The sequence below is a fragment of the Convolutriloba macropyga genome, chromosome 14 (genome assembly GCF_964194025.1).
Source record: "Convolutriloba macropyga chromosome 14, txConMacr16.3, whole genome shotgun sequence".
Taxonomy (NCBI): domain Eukaryota; kingdom Metazoa; phylum Xenacoelomorpha; order Acoela; family Convolutidae; genus Convolutriloba; species Convolutriloba macropyga.
This window is the reverse complement of record NC_134481.1, coordinates 36349655-36373979: the sequence shown is the minus strand read 5'-3', so window position 1 is coordinate 36373979 and position 24325 is coordinate 36349655. Positions and strand designations below refer to the sequence as shown.

General features: G+C 34.9%; 1 protein-coding gene across 1 annotated transcript in view; it reads right to left on the bottom strand.

Moving 5' to 3' along the window:
- Nucleotides 1-24325, bottom strand: part of LOC142352917 (homologous-pairing protein 2 homolog) — a 46990-nt gene that overhangs the window by 10512 nt on the left and 12153 nt on the right. The window contains exon 3 of the mRNA XM_075405073.1: nt 22355-22549. Within this exon, the coding sequence (XP_075261188.1) occupies nt 22355-22549 (195 nt within the window). The remainder of the gene's footprint in view (nt 1-22354; nt 22550-24325) is intronic.

Here is a 24325-nt window from a genome sequence, read left to right as displayed (position 1 = left end):
TTAAACAAGAGAAACACTTCATCATCTAGCTTTGTGCTGCGCGCGGTTTGGTTTCAGTGGTTTTATGGTTAGGTCAGCGTAGCACTTTTAATCAAGCACTTCTTATTTTTCGTCAGTTTTGATTTTTTTTATTCACTTTCCTTTATGAAATTAAAACAAAATTCATTTTAACTTTTTCAGTCCTTTCTTTTCGAACAGAAAATTTTTGCATTTGTTCTCCTCAGATTGACGACTATTATATTATACGAATTAAGATCATTTGTTTTATACTACCTATCTGCTTTAATTGGTTGGAAAATAATTCGTATTGCGATCGAAAGAGTATTGAAAATATGGGCCATCAAACATGGAACTTAGCGCGGACAGCTAACTCAATATTAACAATGCGAGCGTGGGTTCGAGACTCAGGATGAGCCAATTTCATCCGTCTCAACTTTTCAGACAATTCCAAACTGAGAACAATGAAACTATGATGCCAAGCACCTCCAAAAACAGAACAAAACTTAGTGCAATGCACTAATAACGGTTAAAATTCTGACATCCACACAATGAGGTTCGAGTCCCACCAACGTCATCAAACATTTAATATCCTGAAAATTAATTTTTTTTTGTTTTAATTAATTAACAGTACTTGTTACTTACCTTGTGATAATGAAAGTTGCCGATCACACCATCCCTACGAGGCTAGCCATGAATCCGATCCATTATCTTTTTGAAATGCCAAGTTCAGCCAGTGGAAGCCCTCCATGGTGCTTGAAGTGGCTGAGTGCGCCGGATGCAAAAGAAGTCTTTAATACAACAGGAACAGAAACTCAGTTTTAACGAGAACTTTCTGCTTCAATACTTCTTTTTAAACTGAAACTCTTTCTTAATATGTATTAAACTTCTTTTAACGAATGGTTGTACATAAATTGTGTAATTGGTGAATCTCCAAACTCAGTACTTGTTATCATTGCTTAAAAAACTGGTAGATTCGTTTCGAGGGCCTCTAAAATAGGGTGGAAAAGTCATGGTAATTGTCTAAAGGGTTTTGTTTTCTGCTGACCATTATTATTTATTTGCTGTTGATTGAAACATATATTTCATGCGGTCGCTCCTTCATCAAAAAATAATATCTTTAATTTTCGATGAACGAATAAGTTTGAATGATAATTGCAATGAAATTGAGACTTCGATTTCTTTAAAGAAGTTTGAAGCAAAGCAAAGATATTTCTATGCTTGAGTACATTTCAATTTTGAGATAAAACTCGTGTCATCTTAACTTATGTATTTTTGACTTTATTGACGTAAAAACTTTTGATGCTAATTTGCTAAACGTTTCAAGCTGCCATTAGTTGAAAAGTTAAACTCAAAAGTCTGCTAACTCAGTGCAAGATAATTGAAGATTAATTAAACTAATCTGAGTCAAACTATCGGAACTATCCAGTAAAAAAACGCAAGGACTTGAAGTATAAGTTGCTGCAGTTAGTGCTCTAGAATATGTAGGCTCAAGTTTGCAAAACTGGGACAAGAAAACTAATTAGAACTGTTTCAATGTCTTGATTACATTGATGATCCTAAATGCGCATGAAAGACTCTGCGTCATTGGCTATTTCAAATTGGCTTCCTCGCTAGTTAATTCTGACCAGATTTAACTACGAGTACATAATTGCAAACGCTCAATTTAGTCTTTTTGTGATGAACTACTGAAATTGCGCAGCAAACGGCAAACTTTAATGTGGTGACTGCTTTTCACTAACCGTTTTTTAAAATCAAGCACTGAGTGTGAAGGGAAGTGAAAAATTGAAGCTGCACTATGAGAAGAGTAATTGAAACATCAGTCCCCAATTCTGGATTTCAATTCTTGGTTGACAACGGTCTTTTTTGAAAAGTTGTAAGGAAATAACTTAAGAACGATTTTTGATAAACACGCAAACAAGGACAAATTTAAATCTTTCTGCTATCGCAATTTCTTATTGTTTTCAGTTGTTAATTTTTAAAAGCAAGAATTAAACTCAGTTCACTTGTTTAGCTATATTCTCTTCTTCTCTGCTGTTTTCCTTATGTGGTAATTAAGAGTGTTAAATTTCGTTCAAGGCAAAACAAAATATCACTATATGCAGTTGATAATGCAGCTGTTGTTTGACAGCAAAACTAATGTGCATGGACAATTGTTGCTCAAAACTTAAAAATTTCAAGGTTTCAGCAGAATTTTACGCTGAACATGGTTTAGGAATCTAGTGAATTTTGCAGCCAAAGTTAAAAGAAGGCCATTTGACAGTTGATTGCCTTATATTCAATTTTTTTCACTTGAAAAGTTTCTTTTTTGTTCGCCTTTGCTTTGAATGCGGTGTGTTTCGACAAGTTTTGCTTCCGATAAACGTCTTAAACGTCCAGAATTAAATCTCTTACCATGCAAGCAATTGAAAACTTGAAAATTGAAATTTATTAGTTTTTTCAATTCTTTTTACTATTTGGGCATTAAAAAACATGAAGAAAACCTCTTACGCTATCAATAAAGCAAAATGAATCTTACTCTCAGGATATTCCGCAAGTGTTTCATTCACTTCAATTATTATTTGTAGCAAAGGCTTTTTTTGGTTCATAACATATATACTCATGGCACAAATTGTAATGTATATATAGAGTTTAAATTGCTATCATGAGTGCGACTCCCAGAACTAGAAATATTTTGAGAACTTTCTTTGTGTGAAAGAGTTAGGCCGAAGAAATTACACATTCATTGCGTATCCTATGGTCAAAAACGGACCCCGAAACTTGCCAAACCCAGACTGAGAATTTTTTGTTTCATCTAGAGAGCACTTAAACATTCGACATTTTGGCATATTTTTTAGCTCTGGATTGGATAACATTAGAAGTTTTTAATCAGATACAACATAGTCACAAAAAATCCAACTCACTTTTATTCTGTCCTTAGAAGTGAAACTGAGATGATAGTTCTCCTTAAAAAGATGCTTTCATGAGATGCCTGGTCACAAAATGTAAGTTAAAATTACTCTAAGATTTTAATGTCTTGATTCGAAGCCCGGATTATAACAGGCGTCTAGGTATAGCTGAATCAATATAGTCATCTTTTAATTCCGAATTAGAAATGAAAGGAGTAGTTCCTCTTCTAGGTTCAAATTTTAAGCACCACTAACACTCATAATCTATCTTTGGATTTTTTGCACGGCAGGGCATGCCCCTGCTACAGTAGGGTTTGTCGGAACGTGATTTTATCCCCACCAGTTTTGTAGACATACACACACTAACCAAAATTTATCCACCACAAGTTAGGGTTTATTCTGTCTTGCTCGAAGAACAAATAGGCAATCGGAAAAACATCAACTATTTAACTAAGTTTGAACAAAATTCACAGATTTGTGAAAAAGTTTAACTCTATGAAACTTCTAATTAGTGAAGCATTGCGTCTGTATAAAACATAACTGAAAAATGATACCAACAAGCACAAACAGATAAAACAAACATTAAAGAGAAGCATTAATTAAGCACAACAAGCAACAGCCTAATTGAAATAATACGTTTTACACCTTCCAGTAAAAATATTGAAGTATTAAAATCCTTCGATGACCTGAGCAGGGATAATTTTTAAGGAACCATTGGTAAAAAATGTCAGAAGAGGTATGGCTTCAAGGGAGCTCGCCTATCGGCCAGTCGGGATTAGGAGTTAATGAAACCTGTGAACCGAGAAAGAATCTCATATATTGATTGTTCATATCTCTTTCCGCTTTAGTTTCTCAAAGCACTGATACCCTTTTGCTAGAAGAACAAGTTCACTTCAATCTAACTTCAAGCATCCTGAATATCGGGGTTGCAAATGATACACGAAATACAACTAAAGCAGACCTTGATGCAAAATTATTCTAGGTTCTTTTAGTCAAACAAACACATGATAGAGAAAGAGTCAACTCTTTTTCACTGCGAATTCCACGCGCAGGAAGATGAACTTTTATTGCATCACTATGCCTGCACACACAACCGGAAGAGTTTCAAATATGTTTAAAATACCGTCTAGACGATCTATTTTATGATAGTGAGCAAAAGGACTCATATAACAAAAACGTAGATCATAGATCTTTACGTTGACCATGCGGCCATTTGCCACGGTAAAAATGACGGATCACAATACATGATTGAGCCATCGATCTTCTTGTTGCAGATTTCTTGCACACCAATTGTGGAGAAAAAGAACATTTTGCCTCCTCAAAGAAAAACCAGACCAGATTACATTTTCGTTACACCTTTGACAACCGTGAAACCACGTGCGTTTGACGTTACCGTGACTTCAATGCTGAAGTCAGCAACAATTATCAATGCGGCAGAGAAGTCAGGGGTAGCGCACAAATTAGCGAAGGTGCAAATGTGCAATGCTCATAACGCTCCGTCCGACAATAAACAAAGGTATTCGTTTGTATCGTTTGCTTTTGAGATGTTGGAGTTCTGTCAATGATCTTGAAAAAGCCGTGGAGAAATTGGTCGTATTATCTGACAATTGATGTCTTTTGGACTATCACTAACGTACGGCAGATTGTCAGAAAAATTGTCGACAGTCGCAACAAAGGGGTATGACTGAATGAATTTGGCGGGCAAAATCTGACCAAATTTAATTACGAGTACATAATTAGAAACGCTCAATTTAGTACTTTTGTGACGAACTATTGAAATTTGCGCATTAAACGGGGAACTTAAATGTACTGACTGCCTTTCAGTAACCGTTTTTTAAAATCAAGCACTGATTATGAAGAGAAGTGAAAAATTGCAGCTGCGCTATAGAGGAGAGTAATTGAAAAGACAATCTCTAAGTCCGGATTTCAAAGTTTGGTTGACAAAGGTCTGATTTTGAAAAGTTGTAATGAGAAAATTTAAGAAGGATTTTTGATAACCACGCAAACAAGGACAAATTTAAATATCTTTGCTTTCGTAATTTCTTATTGTTTTCAGTTGTTAATTTTTAAAAGCAAGAACTAAATTTAGTTCACTTTTTTCAGCTATATTCTTTTCTTCTTTGCTGGTTTCCTTATGTGGCAATTAGGCGTGTTAATTTTTGTTAAAGGCAAGATAAAAATTTAACAATAAGCAGTTAACAATGAAGCTATTGTTTGACCCCAAAACTATTGTGCACGGACAATTGTTGCTCATAACTTACAAATTTCAAGGTTTCAGTGGAACTTTACGCTGAACATTGTTTAAAAATCCTGTGAATATTGTAGCCAAAGTTAAAAGAAGGCCATTTGACGGTTGATTGCCTTATATTCAAGATTTTTTACTTGAAAAATTTCTTTTGTTCACCTTTGCTTTGAATGCTGTCTTTTTGGACAAGTTTTGCTTCCGATAAACGTTTTAAACGTCCAGCATTAAATCTTTTTCCATGCACGCAATTGAAAACTTGAGAATTGAATATTATTAATTTTTTCAATTGTTTTAACTATTTGAGAATTAAAAAACATAAAGGAAACCTCTTACGCTATCAATAAAGAAAAAATGAGTCTTACTGTCAGAATATTCCGCACTTGTTTCATTCACTTCAATTATTATTTGTAGTAAAGGCTTTGGTTCATAACACATATACTCATGGCACGATTCGTAATGTATATATAGAGCTTAAATTGCTATCATGAGTGCGACTCCCCGAATTAGAAACAATTTTGAAAACTTTCTTTGTATGAAAGAGTTAGGCCGAAGAAATTACACATTCATTGCGTATCCTATGGTCAAAAACGGACCCCGAAACTTGCCAAACCCAGACTGAGAAATTTTTGTTTCATCTAGAGAGCACATAAACATTCGACACTTTGGCATTTTTTTTAGCTCTGGTTTGGATAACTTTAGAAGTTTTTAATCAGATATAACACAGTCACAAAAATCCAACTCATTTTTTTTCGGTCCTTAGAAGTGAAACTGAGATGATAGTTCTCCTTGAAAAGATGTTTTCATGAGAAGCCTGTTCACAAAATATAAGCTAACATTACTTTTATATTTTAATGTCTCATTTCGAAGCCCGGATTATAACAGGCGTCTAGGTATAGCTGCATCAATATAGACGTCTTTTAATTCCAAATTAGATTTGAAAGCAGTAGATCCTCTTCTAGGTTCAAATTTGAAGCACCACTAACACTCATAATCTATCTTTGGATTTGTTGCATGGCAGGGCATGCCCCTGCTACAGCAGGCTTTGTCGGATTTTATCCCCACCAGTGATGTAGACATAAACACACACTAACCAAAACTTAGCCACCACAGGTTAGGGTTTTTTCTGTCCTGCTTGAAGAACAAGTATGCGATCGGAGAAATATCACCCATTTAACAAAGTTTGGACAAATTTCATTGATTTGTGAAAAAGTTTAATTCTAATGAACTTCTGATTAGTGAAGCGTCGCGTCTGTAAAAAACATTACTGAATAATGATAGCAACAAGCACAAACCTCGGAAACAAACATTAAAGAAAAGCATTAGCTAGGCACAAGAAGCAACAGTCTCTTTAAAATAATACGTTTTACACAACGGAAACAGAACAGGACTGTAACATAGATACTTAGTGCATTATAAACTTTGTAATATAAGACGGTCTTCTAACACAGTTAACATGCCAAATAAGTCCAAATCTTCATCAACAGCAAAAAAACAACTTAAAACTTCAAGCAAGGAGTTCAGCTAAGGTGGCAGAGTGGAAAGCAGGTAAAATATCTTAGAACAGCAAAGCGATAGCAACAAACGCCTGAAAATACTACTCTCGAGTTCACAGAAAGATCAATTAGACAGAAGTTGCAGTGAACTCATAAAGCTACAGCTAACCAGCGAAGAGCTGACAGCACCTGCTTATCAATAGACCGAAAAACATCATGCGGAACGAAAAAATGTCATGCGGAAAAGTAAACGGAGAGCAAACGCCCACAGAACGGACGCAAGTGGCACTGAATCATTTCTTATTAAATCAGCAGAAGATAACCTACAGAGCAGAGAACACCCGTTGCGCAATGCAGCATTGAAATCTCAGTTTAAAAGCCGTAACAATGAGGAGAAAACCACTGCTGTCTCGTGTCGTTTCTCCGGCATTTCAACCATTTTCGAACCTTGAAGAGAGAAGAATGAACATGGAGTTTTTCTCGAGTGTACTAAGAACGAACAACATTGGGCAAATTTTCAGTCCAAATTTCAATTTCAATCCAGAGAAAGGAACTATCGTCGACGTCAAAGCAAAAATGAGACAAACCCAACAATAGGGTTCCTTTCACAAGAAAGGGGAAAATGGCGCGACCATGAGCCATAGGTACACACCTCTAATAAATCAACAACCGCTGGAAGTTGTTACGGACCTGATGGACGCTATAATAGCAACCCTGACAATAGCTTCTCAAATTTCCCGAGTTCTCAACCAAACTGGATGCAACACCAAACACCGATGTTCCCGGACACATTGAGATTGCTAATGATATCAATTAACAATTTCACAGGTAATCCTCTGAAATGGCATCAGTGGTCCAGCTTCTTCAAAGCAACCAATCAAAACAACATTGGCCTTTCAGATGCCCAACAATGACATAACTGCAAACCTCTGTAACAGATAAAACGAAAGATTGCATAACTGGATAATTCTACAATGGGGACTACTACTTTCAAGCCATCATTGAGCTGGCCAGAAAATTTGTCAAACAACAGCATATTGTTGCTGCATACCTGGATCAATTAGAGAAATGGCCTAGAACCAGATTAGACAAACAAAATGATTTTGTGAACTTTTGATTTTTTTCAGTAGACGGGTACAAACTTTCCGGCTTCAGAGTTTAGAAGCTGATGTAGAGTCTTCAGCAGTTTTGAGAACGACCAGAAGCAAACTAAACGCTAACCTAATAATAAGATGGAATCAACACACAAGAAGCTAAGTTTTGTTGCAACCCAACATTCTTCACTTTGCTGATTAGATTGACTGCTACGCAGAAACGTACGGGAAGATCTGCCCACAACGGAACCAGAGAACCAGATTGAAAAATTCTTCTGGAAAGGGTCCAACGGATGTGTCAAGTCAGTTCTGCTCCAAAAACCAGAAATTGGTTAATGTCTCGCAATTTTTCTCTGCCCATATTCCGTATGAGCTGACGAAAAATGCCTTTGTCAATCAAAAACAAGATGATGCCTTGTGGACAAATGCAATGGATTCCATCACTCTACACTCCATAGGACAGATGCAAGAAACAATGAGCACCCAAATGAGAACTGGATACAAATCTCACAAAACAATATCTTCAGAAACCAAACAAATCAATACCATGCAAACTATGGCAAAAAACTCATTAATAAAAATCAGAGGCAGCAGACATGCTTTAACGTCAATAAATAGAATTGAAACCAGAACAGAAAAAGTGGATCCAACAGCAGCACTTCAAACAGGGGTGACCGGTACAAAAATGGCTTTCATCAGCAGTCGATGAACGCGCCGAACAACAGAAACAACAACAAAAACAAACAGCAAAATAACATTCACTGCGCTGTAGACCAACAGCAAGCAACTACTCTGCAACAAAAATACACTTGCCGCAACCAAAAAGCAACTCCTTGGGTCAGGCCTCAGACACAGTTGCAGGCGATACCAGTAACGCTTTTCAACTGAGATCTTTGCATCAATACCTACGTACTGATGGACGTTGGCAGTGACAACACATAAGTTACCGATGCACTTCAAGTTCAACATAACAAAGACATAACACTACCACTAGGTCCTTTTTATTATGAACACTCAGTGAAAACAGCAGATGTCCCAATGAGCATAAGAGCTCCGTACAGCAGAAGCCCTGTGATAAGAATCACTGTGTACGCGACAGCAATGAAAGATTTTCCGATGCCAAGAGTTCAAATCAAATGATTGCATGAGATCTAGAGAGGACTATCTCACCTCCAGAATATAAGTTTTCTAACGAACATGGACAACCGGAGAGGGACACTGATATGAGCAGAAACATTCACGCAACAGTTCACAGACAGTTCACAACTGGAATCACTGGCACCACCCCATACGGAGCCGAGGATCTGCTTGGTTGGACACTAGCATGGCCCGTTCCTCAGATGTATCCACTGAAGAGGGTCGGCCAATCAAAACACAAAAAGTAAGCACAATTCAATCATAACAACAGACAACGAGACGGCCCAGATGAATATTTACTCCAGTTTTTCTGGAGAATTAAGGAAGTAAATTTTAATCAGTGTTCCTCCGAGGGTTAAGCTTTAGATTAGAACGAAGCTGTGTCTATCCTGATTGATACCATAAAACACATCAGTGACTAATATCAGATTGGACTTCCACAGAAGAAAGATACCACGTTCACTAATATCTACTTCATGGCCGAAGTTCTGTGATACGCTCTGCGAGAGAGGTTGGAACGGGACACTAATTTACGAAAGCGGTGCGAGGAGTAATCGAAAAAGTATTGGATAAAAACTAAATCACAGCTGCAGAGCACAGTTGCAGACACTTTTTTGGTACCTTGCTCATCACACAGTGATCAACAAAAAAGACAGACAAAATCCGCAGAATGACAAACGTTGCTTCAAATTATAAAGTAATCTCACTTAATGATGCATTGCTGACAGACAAGGATCTAATTTGCAACAAAAACTAAATTTTTCTTTGCTTCAGACAGAATTAATCGATTCAAATTTGGAGTCACATAATCCCCTTTACGTGTAATATTTGTCTGCAGAAAATTACAAAAGACCACAAACAAGAGCATTCAGACGCATGCACATCAACCACGCAGCAGTTCTATACGGATGATTTCACGCAGACCTTCCCTTCTGACGAAGAGAACCGCAGAAGTGCAGAGGAGACCTATACTGTTTCGCAGACAGGTAGATTTGATTAAACAAAGATCATGAGCAACAAACCAGCCGCATTAAAAAACCTATTGGAAGAAGACCGAAATGAAAACTCAAAGGATCTTTTTAATACATGGGATCGTAAGTCGGACAAGCCGATGTTCGCGAAATCTTCTGCAAAATCCTTCGCTTCTCTGCAAAGCACAACAACTGATACAAAGGATGGTGCTATCAATAGGAGGCTCTCTGTTCAACCCATTCGGACTGATTTCAACGTTTGTCATCAGAATTATATGCATTCTCTAGAAAATTATCAAAGAAGAAAGAAACTGGTATCAACCAGAATCAGTCTGCTACCAACAAGAACTACAAGTGTAGATGGAGGACTTTGACAGCATGACTTCAATCCACATTCTTAGATGCTTGATTCCCGACATCATCTTCATCAACTCATCAACTTCACACGTGCACTGACGCTTCAATGAGTGCAATTGCTGTAAAAGTGTACGAGAGGACAACCAGCTCCAATGGATCTTCCACATCACGATATGTTATCAGCAAAACGAAAGAGGCAATAATCAAGCGGCTGAGCAACACAAAAATGTAATTGGTAGCGGCAAAACTTGGAGCAGAGCTAGCTGGGTTCTGTGACAGCAAGATGACAACAACCATAAATTCAAAGCACTTTTAAGCAGACAGCACTGCCAGTCTTGGATCAATCCAATCAAAGCAGAGACAGAACAAGTACATTGCTAACACTTTGACCTAAATTAACAAGAAATTCAACCCAGACAATTGGAGACAACTCCCTGGAAAGATGAATACCGCTGACCAGGGCACACGAGGCGTTGCCCCATCAGACAACCAAAACTATGGCTTGAAGAACTGGACTTTCTGAACAAAAATCTCAATATTCCCGGAACTCCCCGAATTTCTCAGAGGACATTGATCCCCACATATGCGCTACACAAGCGACACAACTTCTGAAGCCTGTCATTGAGATGCATATTTTTTTCAATATGAAGTTGACCAATCAACGCTACCAGAATAATGTTCCAGGCAATAAGATGCTTCAAGGTAAAACTCCGAGCGAGATGACAAAACAAATTGCCCGAGACCTTCAGCACTGATGAATTTGCATCAGATGAGACCAGGGCAAGAAAAAACTTCACCACAATGTCCCAAAAATTTCTTCCCGGGAACCGTTTTCTCACTGTTCAAAGGAAGCAATCGTGAGGTAGGCGATAAACTGACGCTTGATTTATTGATGGACTTATTGATGGTGATGGACTTTTGAGGGCAAGAGGAAGACTCAACAAGGCACCACCAATAACCTACAGTGAGGAGCATCCCCTCTTTATTCATAGCAGGAGAATATTTACATGACTGCTGATTGAAAAGGTGAACCATGACTGTGGCCAGCAGGGCGTGGAACATGTGAAAGCTTACCTGCAGCAGAGTTTCCAGTTGATAGGATTGAGAAAAGTGCGGAGAAGTCAAGTAAATATTTGCTTCATTTGCAGACATGGTTGGGCAGACATTGTGAGTCCAAAGATAGCTGATCAGCCCAAGATCTGACTTCCTGATGCAAAAAAGCAGCACACTTTTTGTCAAAACAAGAGTGGGCATATTTGGATCTTTCTACGCTGAGGACTAGATAACAGGCACTCAGATGCACTACGCCTTCCTGTTCACTTGCCTGGTCACCATAGCTGTCAACCTAGAAAATGACATGACTTTTTCTTCTCTTGGCGATCCGCAGATTTGTTTTACAGATTGGATACACTAACCTCACTTTTGAGTGACAGCGGCAAAACTTCCTTTTAGCCAACCAAGCAAGGAAGTTAAAATTTCAGAGGAAAAACCAGCCAGACGAAGAGTAATTGGCACAACAGAACATTCAGTGAACTTTCGACACACAATTGGAACCACAGTTCGGAGGAGTCGGAGACGCTGATAGAGACCGCCAAGAGGAGTCTACTAATAGTGCTGGGCAGTCGGAATCTAACACTTTGAGTTTTCCTGTTAGTTGTGGCAGAGGACGAGACCCTTTGTAAATCAAACATTTCTTTCCTGATTGATGTTGATTTTATTGAAGAAGTCATAAGTGGTTGATTTTCACTTGCAATATTAATTACATTAAGGGATTTGCCACCTTTTTAGTTTAAATTTCGTGCCCATGGCGCGAATTGTAATGTATGTATAGAGTTTGATATGCTACCATGAGTGTTACTGAGAAAAACAGAGATTGTTGAAAAGTTGTCTTGGTATGCAAGAGTTAGGCCGAAGAGCTTAAACAAGCGGTTCAATTTAATGGCTTTTTTCAGTTTTTAATGGAGTTCTATCAGTTTTTTGGTTGATACTGTAGATAGGTATAAGTAAACTTAACTTTAGTTCCATAAGTTTTTTTGATACTTTGTTGAAAAGTTATACGGGCCGAGTCCGGCCGTTTTTCCAAAATTTACCTATCATTATTTCAATTGTTTTTTTTTGGTGTTTCCAGTAAAATTTTGTAACAGATTGGTTCAGTACACTCTGACCTTACTTTTTACTTAACGCCTAAATTTTCACTGATTTCATTTTTCTTGGAAATGATACAGTTTAGGATACCGATAATCTAATTTGTTTAGCATTTTTAGATTTTGGGCTAAATTTTTTAAATAAAAAGTTTGCATACGAATGTAAAGCCACAGTTTTTCCAGACGCGTGGCTTGTACGCTGCTCTGTTTTTGGGGTTATTTTCACGGGCTCTGATAAGTTAGTACTGTTGAAATTTATTTCCAAGGTCGCTTATGTCCAAGAATGTGCATCTTTCTTTTGATCCCAACATACAATTACAATTATCATTAAGCATAATTTTTTTGCATTGTATCCATATGATTAAAACTGACGTTTTCTAAAGAAAGGTAACTTGGTTTTATAAAGTAAATACTGAAAAATTTCATTTGAGAATTGTTCGATTTGGTACTTCAATCTTGAAATCTTTTGTAAGGCCATAGAGATGTTCTTGCCAGTTCAAAAGATTGGTTCATATATCACAATTAGTCGTTGATATTCCTCGCCAGATTATCAATTAAAGTTTGAGATCAGAAATCAGTTAACTCCTCGGGTGAACTTTACTAAGTTATTCAGGTTCTTCAGATGGCATTTAGACGTACCAAAATATTCGATCTCGTCGGTCAAAATATTTTTTTTGCTAGCATAATTTCCTAATCTCGGAGGATGACAACTTATGAGCAAAGTGCTTACATCAGACTTACAAACTCTTGGCATGAAAGTCAATAGGTCATTTGGCAGCATTCGAGCCAAAGACTTTCTAAATAATCTAAGCATCAACTTATAGGGATCCATTTAATACGTTTTCAAGGCTAGAAAAAAAGAGAATTTTTGAAGAAATCGTAAGCTTCTAGAGTTACACAAACACGTGATAGTTTTTGAATTTAGTTAAACAACATTATAATTCCCAAAGTTACGTACAAATTAACTCTCGTTTTTCCCGTTTACAATGGTTTAAAATGGTTAAAGTGTCGCGATTTGAAATAAAGGCTTTTCTAGAACAAAAAGAAACGAAATCAGCTTAAAATAATGGATTTAGTATATAGCGTGCATACATCTTTATCGAAAATTAACATGCACAGGGCATCACCAGTGAGGACTTGTGCGAGTTCTTCGAAGGAATGAATTAAGATTTCTGAACAAAAACACAAAAAATTGAGTTCGGCCAGTTGTCTATATATGTTTAAATAAACAAAAGTTAGCATTACGCCAGAGAGATATACTCAAATCGTGCCAAGTTTGCCCAATCTGCGTATCTCTTGTTAGTTTTTTTATGTTTATACATTGAAAATGCAACAATATTGCAAAAAAAGATACTTTAGCAAGAACAGGCAAAATTGAAGGGAATTGCGCCACCCCTGTTCGCAAAAGTGTCTGAATTTCATCCGCGAGTTTGAGACACAAGCAGTGTATCCTATTATTTGCGCGCTACGTACCAGGAATCCGCTTGATTTATGTATCTACTTTTCGCACGCAAGGTAGCTCTATTTCGCACTGAATGTATCTAATTTTTGCACTGAATGTATCCATAATCCTCAGTTAAGCCAAATTTAATGCGCGTTTTTTAATTGATAAGTATTAAGTGAACAAAAGTGGTTTACAGATTGATAATCTAACATATAGGGCTCAACTTTATCACGACGTAGTTTACTCGATGTTAGTTTTAGGTCGGGAAATGGAATTGGCATTGCTCAAAGCTTCTTTAGAGATTTTTCAGATAATCTGACAAATAAATGTATTTCCAAAAAATAACTGTTTCTTTTCAATATGATGGAAAATGAAATTAGCATTAGCTAATAATCATAATCTTTGCCTTAGTATTTCTCCGTGGTTCTTCAGGGTTTTGTTTGTATTAAAGCATCATTGTTTTGAGATAATTTAACTAAAATTTGACAAATAATTTAATTTCTTAAATAAAAATTATAATTTTAGATTTTTTCATGCACTATGGTTGAATGAGCTATTTCATCGAAAAAACCTAGCACTTAGGTAAATACCACTATCTGTAAAACAAAGGTTTGTCTTGTACCAATTTATTAATCTGAACCTATTATTTGTCCAAAACGAGATAAGAATAGACAAAGAGAACTTTCGGTAAAAACACATGTGAATTGATTACTGTTTTGATTTAATGATAAATTTGATTTAATGAAGGATTTGCAACTGAATCCAGCATACGATTTGTTAAATTGAGTTTAATCATTATTTTTGCGTCCATAGGCAGGTTTACAGGTCTTTAACATTTAAATGAAAAATCCTTTATTCTGCGTCTGTTTTGAATGTCCATTTTCCTTCAAAATCCGTCCGTTGCTCGACTGGTTTTTATGTCTTTTAACAGGCTTACAGGGGTCTATTTTTTATTGAGTCAATATTTTTTAGCGCCTATTTACAGGTTTATAGGTGTCTATTATTTTTATTGCGTCTGTTTACAGGTTTACAGGTGTCTTATAATTTGAAAACCTCCGTGTTCTTGATGCGTCTTCTGTAATGGAACTGGGAAGAAAAAAATGTGCATATCACATAAAAATGGAAATGACTTTGACTACAAAAACAACAAAAACCAAAATTCTAAACATATATAATTTGTCGCGTCATGAATTCTATCTTTGAATCACTTTAAAAACTTCAAATTATTTTTGGATGCTCAGTCAATAAAGCTTTAAATTACTTTTGCATGTTCAAAAGCGCTCTTTTAAAGAGGCTTAATTGCGATTCAGCGATAAATTTGTTGCAAAAAATACTTATCTAAAATGAGCGGAAATGTGCTACATGACTTGTCACCTAGTTTACAAGCTCAAAATATCTCATTTTTGCAAAAATGGCATAACCTCTTCAGCGAAAAAAGATACTAAGCTTGTATCCTAATTTCGTTCATTTTATATATCTATTTTTGCACAACTTTCACAAAGGCCAAAATTTTGGGGTATACCTTTGCGTCGTAATGATTAGTTTCCTTGGAAACTTTGAACAATTAAGAAAAAAGCATTTTCAAGACCTTCTTAAAAAGATAAAACCCCCTTGCATAATTCGATTTCTTCTTTCTGAAATGCATTCATCAAATGGGAGCAAGAGGTACTGCAGTTATGAGCTATTGCTCGCGACTTGAGTTGATCCGAGTTTTTATGGACACTTTTGAATTCACTATAACAAAAAGACAGTTCATGATAAAATTTAGAAAAAAGTGTCAAAAATTAGACTCAGATGTTGTTAGAAACGTGTGTAAAAGCTCTTAAGTCCTTTTATTAGATGTTAAAAAATCTAAAAGGGCAATGACTTGTTAAAAGAAAATTGATTTGAAATCAAAAAGTTCTGTTATCGGATGTTTGATGTTTGCTGAGCTGTACGTAGTTTTCTGGAGCCAGAGTGTCAACACACAAAAAACTGCCAGCTTCATATGATCAATAAAATTTAGCTCAATCTTTGCCTCGGCAATTTGTGAGAACTTTCAACGATGCTGCAAAATTTAGTTAAAACACTTTTTTTTTCATTGGCAATCTTAGTTTTTTCAAAGCATAGTTATAGATAAAATTAGCAAAACATAAGATATTTATTGCTCTCAGAAAATTGTTGTTTTTGTCGTTTTCAATGCTTAGCTATATTTTTCAACTTCCTATACTTTACCCATTATTCTTTTAATATATTATTTTGCTTATAAGTACTTTTATATGTTATTTATATATTATTTTGGTTGTATATTATCTATATAAAATTTTATGCTGAAACTTTTATGTCACATATGAATTGATTACCGATTTTTTCTTACCAATTTTGATTTAGTGAGAGATTTGCATTTGAATTCAGCAAACGACTTTTTAAATTGAGTTTGCTCAAAATTTTTGCGTCTATTTACAGGTTAACAGTTGTCTAATATATTTTTAAAATCTGTCCTGTTGATGTGTGTTCTGCAAGGGTACTGGAGATAAAAAGGATGGATATCACATATGAAATGACATCCACTACAAAAATAACAAAAACAAAAATTCTAAACAAAAATATTTTGTCGCGCCATTATTTCTTTATTTAAATCACTTTAAAAACTTCAAATTACTTTTAGATGCTCAATCAATAAAGCTCTTTATTACTTTTGCATGCTCAAAAACGCGCTTTTAAATAGGCTACATTGCGAATTAGCGATAAATTGTTGCAAAAAACACATATCTAAAATGAGCGGAAATGTGCTTTCAGACTTGTCACCTAGTTTACAAACTCAAGGTATCTCATTTTTGCAAAAATGGCATAACTCTTTTTGCAAAAAATAAGATACTGAGCTTGTTTCCTATTTTCGTTCATTTTATGTATCTCTTTTTGCACAATTTTTACTACGGCAAAAATTTTGGGATATACCTTTGCGTCGTAATAATTAGTTTACTTGGAAACTTTGAACAATTAAGAAAAAAGCATTTTCAAGACCTTCTTAATAAGATAAAACCCCCTTGCATAATTCGATTTCTTCTTTCTGAAATTCATTCATCAAATGGGAGCAAGAGGTACTGCAGTTATGAGCTATTGCTCGCGACTTGAGTTGATCCGAGTTTTTATGGACACTTTTGAATTCACTATAACAAAAAGACAGTTCATGATAAAATTTAGAAAAAAGTGTCAAAAATTAGACTCAGATGTTGTTAGAAACGTGTGTAAAAGCTCTTAAGTCCTTTTATTAGATGTTAAAAAATCTAAAAGGGCAATGACTTGTTAAAAGAAAATTGATTTGAAATCAAAAAGTTCTGTTATCGGATGTTTGATGTTTGCTGAGCTGTACGTAGTTTTCTGGAGCCAGAGTGTCAATACACAAAAAAATGTCAGCTTCATATGATCAATAAAATTTAGCTCAATCTTCGCCTCGGCAATTTGTGAAAACTTTCAACGATGCTGCAAAATTTAAATAAAACACTTTTTTTTCATTGACAATCTTAGTTTTTTCAAAGCATAGTTATATATAAAATTAGCAAAACATAAGATAAATTTGTTGCTCTCAGAAAATTGTTGTTTTTGTCGTTTTCAATACTTAGCTATATTTTTCAACTTCCTATACTTTACCCATTATTCTTTTAATATATTATTTTGCTTATAAGTACTTTTATATGTTATTTATATATTATTTTGTTTGTATATTATCTATATAAAATTTTATGCTGAAACTTTTATGTCATATATGAATTGGCTACCGTTTTTTTCTTACCAATTTTAATTTAGTGAGAGATTTGCATTTGAATTCAGCAAACGACTCTTTAAATTGAGTTTGCTCAAAATTTTTGCGTCTATTTGCAGGTTAACAGTTGTCTAATATATTTTTAAAATCTGTCCTGTTGATGTGTGTTCTGCAAGGGTACTGGAGATAAAAAGGATGGATATCACATATGAAATGACATCCACTACAAAAATAACAAAAAAAATTCTAAACAAATATATTTTGTCGCGCCATTATTTCTTTATTTAAATCACTTTAAAAACTTCAAATTACTTTTAGATGCTCAATCAATAAAGCTCTTTATTACTTTTGCATGCTCAAAAACGCGATTTAAATAGGCTACATTGCGAATTAGCGATAAATTGTTGCAAAAAATACATATCTAAAATGAGCGGAAATGTGCTTTCAGACTTGTCACCTAGTTTACAAATTCAAGGTATCTCATTTTTGCAAAAATGGCATAACTCTTTTTGCGAAAAGTAAGATACTGAGCTTGTCTCCTAATATTGTTCATTTTATGTATCTCTTTTTGCACAATTTTTACTACGGCTAGAATTTTGGGATATACCTTTGCGTCGTAATAATTAGTTTACTTGGAAACTTTGAACAATTGAAAAAAGAAGCATTTTCAAGACCTTCTTAACAAGATAAAACCCCTTGTATAAATAGAATTATTTTTCTGAAATTAATCCAACATATGGGAGCAACAGGTATAGGATTTATAAGCTATTGCTCCCGAAGTGAACTCATCTGAATTTTCATGGACACTTTTGTATTCACTATAATAAAAATATCCATCATATTAAATTTTCGAAAAAAGTGTCAAAAATTTAATTCAGATGTCGTAAAAAACGTGTATGAAAGCTCTTAAAGCCGTCTAATAGATGTTAAAATCTAGAAGCGCGATGAATTGTGAATATAAAAATAATTTGAACACAAAATGTTCTATAATCTGATGTTTTGTGATCGCTGAGCTGTACGTAACCCTCAGGAACCAAAGTGCTAACTCACAAAAACGGCCGGCATCATTTTATCATAAAAATTAGGAACAATTTTGGCATCCTCAATTTTTGAGAATTTTCAACAATGGTGCATAATTTAAGTAACTCAATTTTTTATTGACAGTTTGCTTTGTCAACGCAGAATTATGGCTAAACTAGCAAAAAATTGAAAGAAATTTGCCGCTCTCCCAAAATTGTTTTTTATGCCGTTTTGATCACTTGGCTACATTTATTCGGCTCCGTATACTTTAAATTTTATTTTTTATATATTATTTTGTTTGTATATTAGCTAGATATTATTTTTTGCTGAAATTCACATGTTATTTGTTAATTTGTTTTGAAATGTATTTTTCTAAGATTACTGTTCCGACCCCACTTGTGGGGCAGGAACAATATAATCAAACGGTTGTTTTTTCAGTCAATTTTGGGTGATCAATAATTTCCTTGTAGAGAAATGAGACTGGTATCACTAGAAAGCGCGTGCAGCAAAGAATATGAAATTAGACAGAAAAATGTAAAAAACAGACGGAAATCCGTTTTTATTCTTTTTTCCGACGTTTTTAAACCGAAATTTCCACAATTTTGCTAAAATTGTTAAAAACAATGTTATCTTTCTTTGATTTAAGGATATAGGATGTTTGTCGGTAGGTTTCATCCAAATCTTTTTGTCAAACTTTTTCCAGTTTTGTTTTTAGAAATTCAGACTTTCGTAATGAAAAATGGCTCCAGATACGTTTGTCTATCACACTTTGTTCAAATATGCCAAAAGTAGAGACCTGAGATCTGCTGTCACAACCTTAAAAAACTACGAAGAACACTAGTTGTGCTTTCTTTTTCTATGTGAGTCTTCTGGAAAACAATTTAGGCATAATTGTTGAAAAATTAACTGAAAAATTATAAATTTAATTTGCCAATTGATCCCGTTTGCAAACTTATCGAGTGATTGATTGTTTTTGATGGATGCACTGCAAAAAGAGGACAAGGGTCGAATTCATCTTGAATTCTGACACTCAATAAATATTCGGATTATATTGGGGCTCGGTCTTTTCCATAATTGTAAATTTGTTGTTTTTATGTTGTGTACTGACTATAATGATTTCAAATCAATGCTCAAGCAAACTATTTACACGGTATTTATCATGTAAAAGATTTCATTAGTTTTTAATTTCTTCTGCTTTTTCTGGCTTCATCACTTTTTTCCGGTAAATTGTTTGTGAAAAAAAGTTCTCTGTATTTGTTGTTTTTTCTTCTTATGATTCGATCTAATAACAAGCACAACTGAAATTTTACAAGCCAATCGGTTTTTATTTTAGATAGAGGGCTTACGATTTATTTGAATTTTTGAAACTGTTTTTTAAAAGAAGTTCAGTGGGTTTTTGAGCATTCTTCTTTTTTTATTTTTCGCTTTGTCTCTGTAACAACAGGTCGCATCGTAGTTTGGTCTCTGTAGCTTAGTCTCTATAACAACCGGTCGCATTGTAGCTTGGTCTCTGTAACGACAAGTCGCGTCGTCTTTCTAGTGACCCAATTTCCAATCTGTATTTTGATTTCAATTTCAACTGATGGTTTCTTGAATTTGCTACGACGCAATTTCATAAGAAAATGTGATTTTTGGAAATTTGCCCAGTTTTGATTTGTAGTTTCCTTGCCTCATTTTTATATCAATAGGGTGAACCAATTTTCATTGAGAAAATGTGCCATTGTGCCATATTAAACGATTTCTATGGTAAGTTCAAGTTTTTAACGGTTGCTACACAGTTTTTTTCTTATATTCAATTGATTATTTTTTGTTTTCGCCCTTTGCAGTTCTTTTTAAATCGTTTGACTGATTATGCATAATGACACGTTTCAATTGCTCCTAGGAGCTGTAAATTAACGTTCTTAAGGTGCCAACTTTATAGGCAATGGTGTTATTCAATACGAAATTGGTTGTTTCCAAAAATAAAAACATTTTTTGAGCGTTGATTATTTTGCTTTTCTTTGTTGATCTGAGGTCTCATATCTTATCTGATGAAGTACAGTTTACATTGTTTATTTCAGCTTTCTTCTGATTCCCTTTCTTTCGTTGTAAGCTTTTTAAATTATAAACACTGTGTTTCGGTCGCGATTTTGTTAGCTTTTATTTTGTATTTTGTGTTTGTTGTGCACAGTAATCTTTTAAATAGCAGTCTTCAAACGCTTTCTGACCCAGCATCATTTTTTCTCTTAGTTTTATGTGGAACGATATGGGAAGTTTTCCTTCAATTTTTGTTCTCATTGTCGTCAACAGGTAACTTTGTCGCCTTATTGACCGGGCTCATCAACTTTCTGTTGCTCCAAACGTAGTTTTGATTGTTTTATATAATTGTTTTTGAGTACAGTTTGTTGAACTGAGTCGTCTTAAGAATTTCGTTAGTTTTCGTTACCAGTATTTTTTGTCGTCCTTTTTGTTGTCAATTTCACCGAGAACCTTTACAAAAGAAGACCCATTTAAAATGGAAGGAAGGCCAAACAAACAATTCACACAGCGTTTGTCATATTAAAGATTTTAATAGTTTTCAATTTCTTATGTTTTTTCCTGACTTCAACACTCTGATTTCGTTAAATTGCTGGCGAAGTGAGTTCTCTCTGTATTTGTTGTTTTTTCTTCGTATAATTCGATCTAATGACAAGCACAACCAGCTTCCTGAGGGTTTACAGGCTAATCTGTTTTTATTTCAAATAGAAGGCTTATGATTTGTTTGAATCTTTGAAACTGGTTTCTAAAAGAATATCAGTGGGTTTTTTAGCGTTATTTTGTTTTCCGTTTTGTCTCTGTAACGGCAGGTCGCATCGTAGCTTTGTCTCTGTAGCTTGGTTTCTGTAACGAGAGGTCGCATCGTCCTTCTAGTGATCCAATATCCAATCTCTATATTGGTTTCATTTTCAACTGATGGCTTCTTGGCTTTGGTACTACGCAATTTCATAAGGAAAATGTGATTTTTAGATATCTGCCCATTTTTGATTAATGGTGTCCTTGCCACATTATTAATCATATGGGGTGACCAAATTTCTTTGACAAAATGTGCTACTGAAGATATTAAATTTTTTTACATGGTAAGCCTATGATTTTAACAGTTGCTACACCACTTTTTTGTTAAACTTCATTGATTTTTTGTTTTTGCCTTTTGCCGGTCTTTCTAAATCAATTGAATTATTATGCATAAAAACAGGTCTCAATTGCTTTCTAGGAGCTATAAATTAACCTTCTTAAGGAGCCGACTTTATAGGCAATGGTGTTGTTCAATATGAAATTGTTTGTTTTTCAATAATAAAAACATTTTTTTAGCGATGATTATTTTGCTCTTCTCTGTCGACCTGAGTCTCATTGTTGACATGTCTCATATCTTATCTGATGAAGTACAGGTTACATTGTTTAGTTCAGATTTCTTCTGATTCCGTTTCTTTCGATGTAAGCTTTTTTAAATATAGACATCGTGTTTTGGTCGCATTATTGTTTGTTTTAATTTTGAATTTTATGGTTGTCCTGCGTAGTACTCTTTTAAATAGCAAGCATCATCCGCCCTCTAACCCAGCAGTATTTTTTCTCTTAGTTTTATGTGGAACGATATGGGAAGTTTTCTATCTTTTCCTTATTTGGTAGACAATTTAGTCAAAAGTGTGGATGAGCGGGGTTGAAACATTATGTGCAAACGCACATTACCGATTCTCCTTGTATTTTATTTACATTATTTTCTGTTGAAATTATAATATTTTGTGCCCTTATTTTTTTAAGCTTTTCTGAAAATCGACCCGACTGTTTGCGTAAACAAGACTGCTTGACCTTTGTGAAAATCTCGTGGTCCCGCTTGATGGCCTCGCGAACCTGTGGATCCACCGAGTTGCCACCTGACTTGATCTGGCTGATTTTAGCGCTCAATTGAGCCTCTTTTGCGGAAAGATCCTCGAACTGCTTCTTCACCTTCTGCAGGGTAGGCATAGAATTCATCTTAGAGAGCTCCGCGCTTCGCACTTTGATCTGCAAAACTAAAGTCATAAGAAATACAGAATTTAGTTCTATCGAGTCCCGTGTCTTAAGTCCAAAATTTTCCATATAGTAAATGGGATGCAAGTGCAGGGGGGGGGGGGGTAATGAAAGGACATTTTAAAAATTCCCTTTTTCGTAAAATTAATAGATTTTGTATCTGATTCACAAAATTTGTTTATTCCTTGTCAAGGTTAAAAAAGAAGTCTAAAATGGTGGAGGTATAATGGTTATTATTGCGTGTACGATTAGCAAAAAAATGATCAAAACTACACTATCAAGTTTTAAAACGCCGAAAAATTACCAGAACGAGATTTTACAATCCCAGACTTTCAACTGGTAAGAAATTTTTGGCCTCGCAAAACTGGTATTGCTAAGTTCGGGTCATATTTCAAAAAGAGCGTAAAAGTAACGACAGTTATGTATACAGGACTAAAAAATGTGTTATTGGTTTAAAAACAATGTATATGGCGAGAGTTTGCAAAATGTGGGGGGGGGGGGGGGGATTGATAACTTTCATCACAACCAATTGGTTTACCCCCACTAGTTTATCAATCCAACAATTTTTTTGGAATCCTGGCTTAATGATTCCAGGACTAGAATTTAGCAAGTAATAAATTATATTGTTCCCACAAAAATTACCATTTTTAGGGCGGCTTTACAATAAATTAGTTGCTGCCGAAATCAGTTTTCTCTCGTTTCCAAACGTTGTTAACTATATGGTGGTTGGGGCGCTAAAATTGCAAAAAGTGCCAGTTTTTCATTTATGCTCTCTATGATTATGCTCATTATGACCCCTGAACTCCAAAAGCGTTTTACCGAAAAATTGTTTTTGTTTCAGAATGAAAATTGATCCCCTTAAAGATTCATTTTGATAGATTATTCAAAACTCACTTGTATGCTCTTTGGTGGGAAACCGCAAAAAAATCAGAGACTATTGAGGAACTTTATAACTTTTATTGTTCCGACCCCACTTTTAGTGGGGGGAGGAACTATATACTAAACTGCGTTCTTTTTTTGTTCAGTCAATTTTGGCCGATCGATATACTAATCGTAGAGAGTTGTGAGTGGTATCATTAGAAAGCCCGATCAGCGTAGAATATGGAATTAAAAATATTTTATTGGTTTTCCTTTTCTACAGGGAGTTATCAAAGTTTAAACTTTGAGAAAAGTAGAGTGAATTCAGTGGTTTTTGCTCACATTTTTTGTAATTTTTGACCAGATTTTCGTTAATTTTGCTACAATATCTTGAAATTGTTAACATTAGTTTTAATTATCCTGTCTCAAAAGATAGAGGGGGGTTGCTGAGTTGTTCGATCTGAGCTTTTTGGCTCAAAACTTATGCAAAACTTTTCAAAAATCTGACTTTTTCCGTCAAAAATGGGACCAAATATGCATTTTTGGCCCGCTTTCACTGAATTTGCTGAAAGTAGACACCTTAAAACTGCAGTCATATTCATCGCAAGCTTGACGAGATAGCTAGTTGCACTCCCACTGGTTTTAAGAGTCTTCAGAAATCATAATTTTTCCAGATTTTTGGCAAATTTAATCTCGATAATTAAACGATATGCATTATTTATTTTGATATACTGTAAAATTTTGTTTAAAAATTGATATATTTCAGGACCATTTGAATAATTGAAAATCATCTTAGTCTCAGTACAAACAAGTAAAAACCCACGTCCTGTTAGTCAATAAATTAATGTCTGTAACGGGTTTATATTTAACTAATGGATTCTCGGTTTTGACACTACGACTTTCGATTTTTTT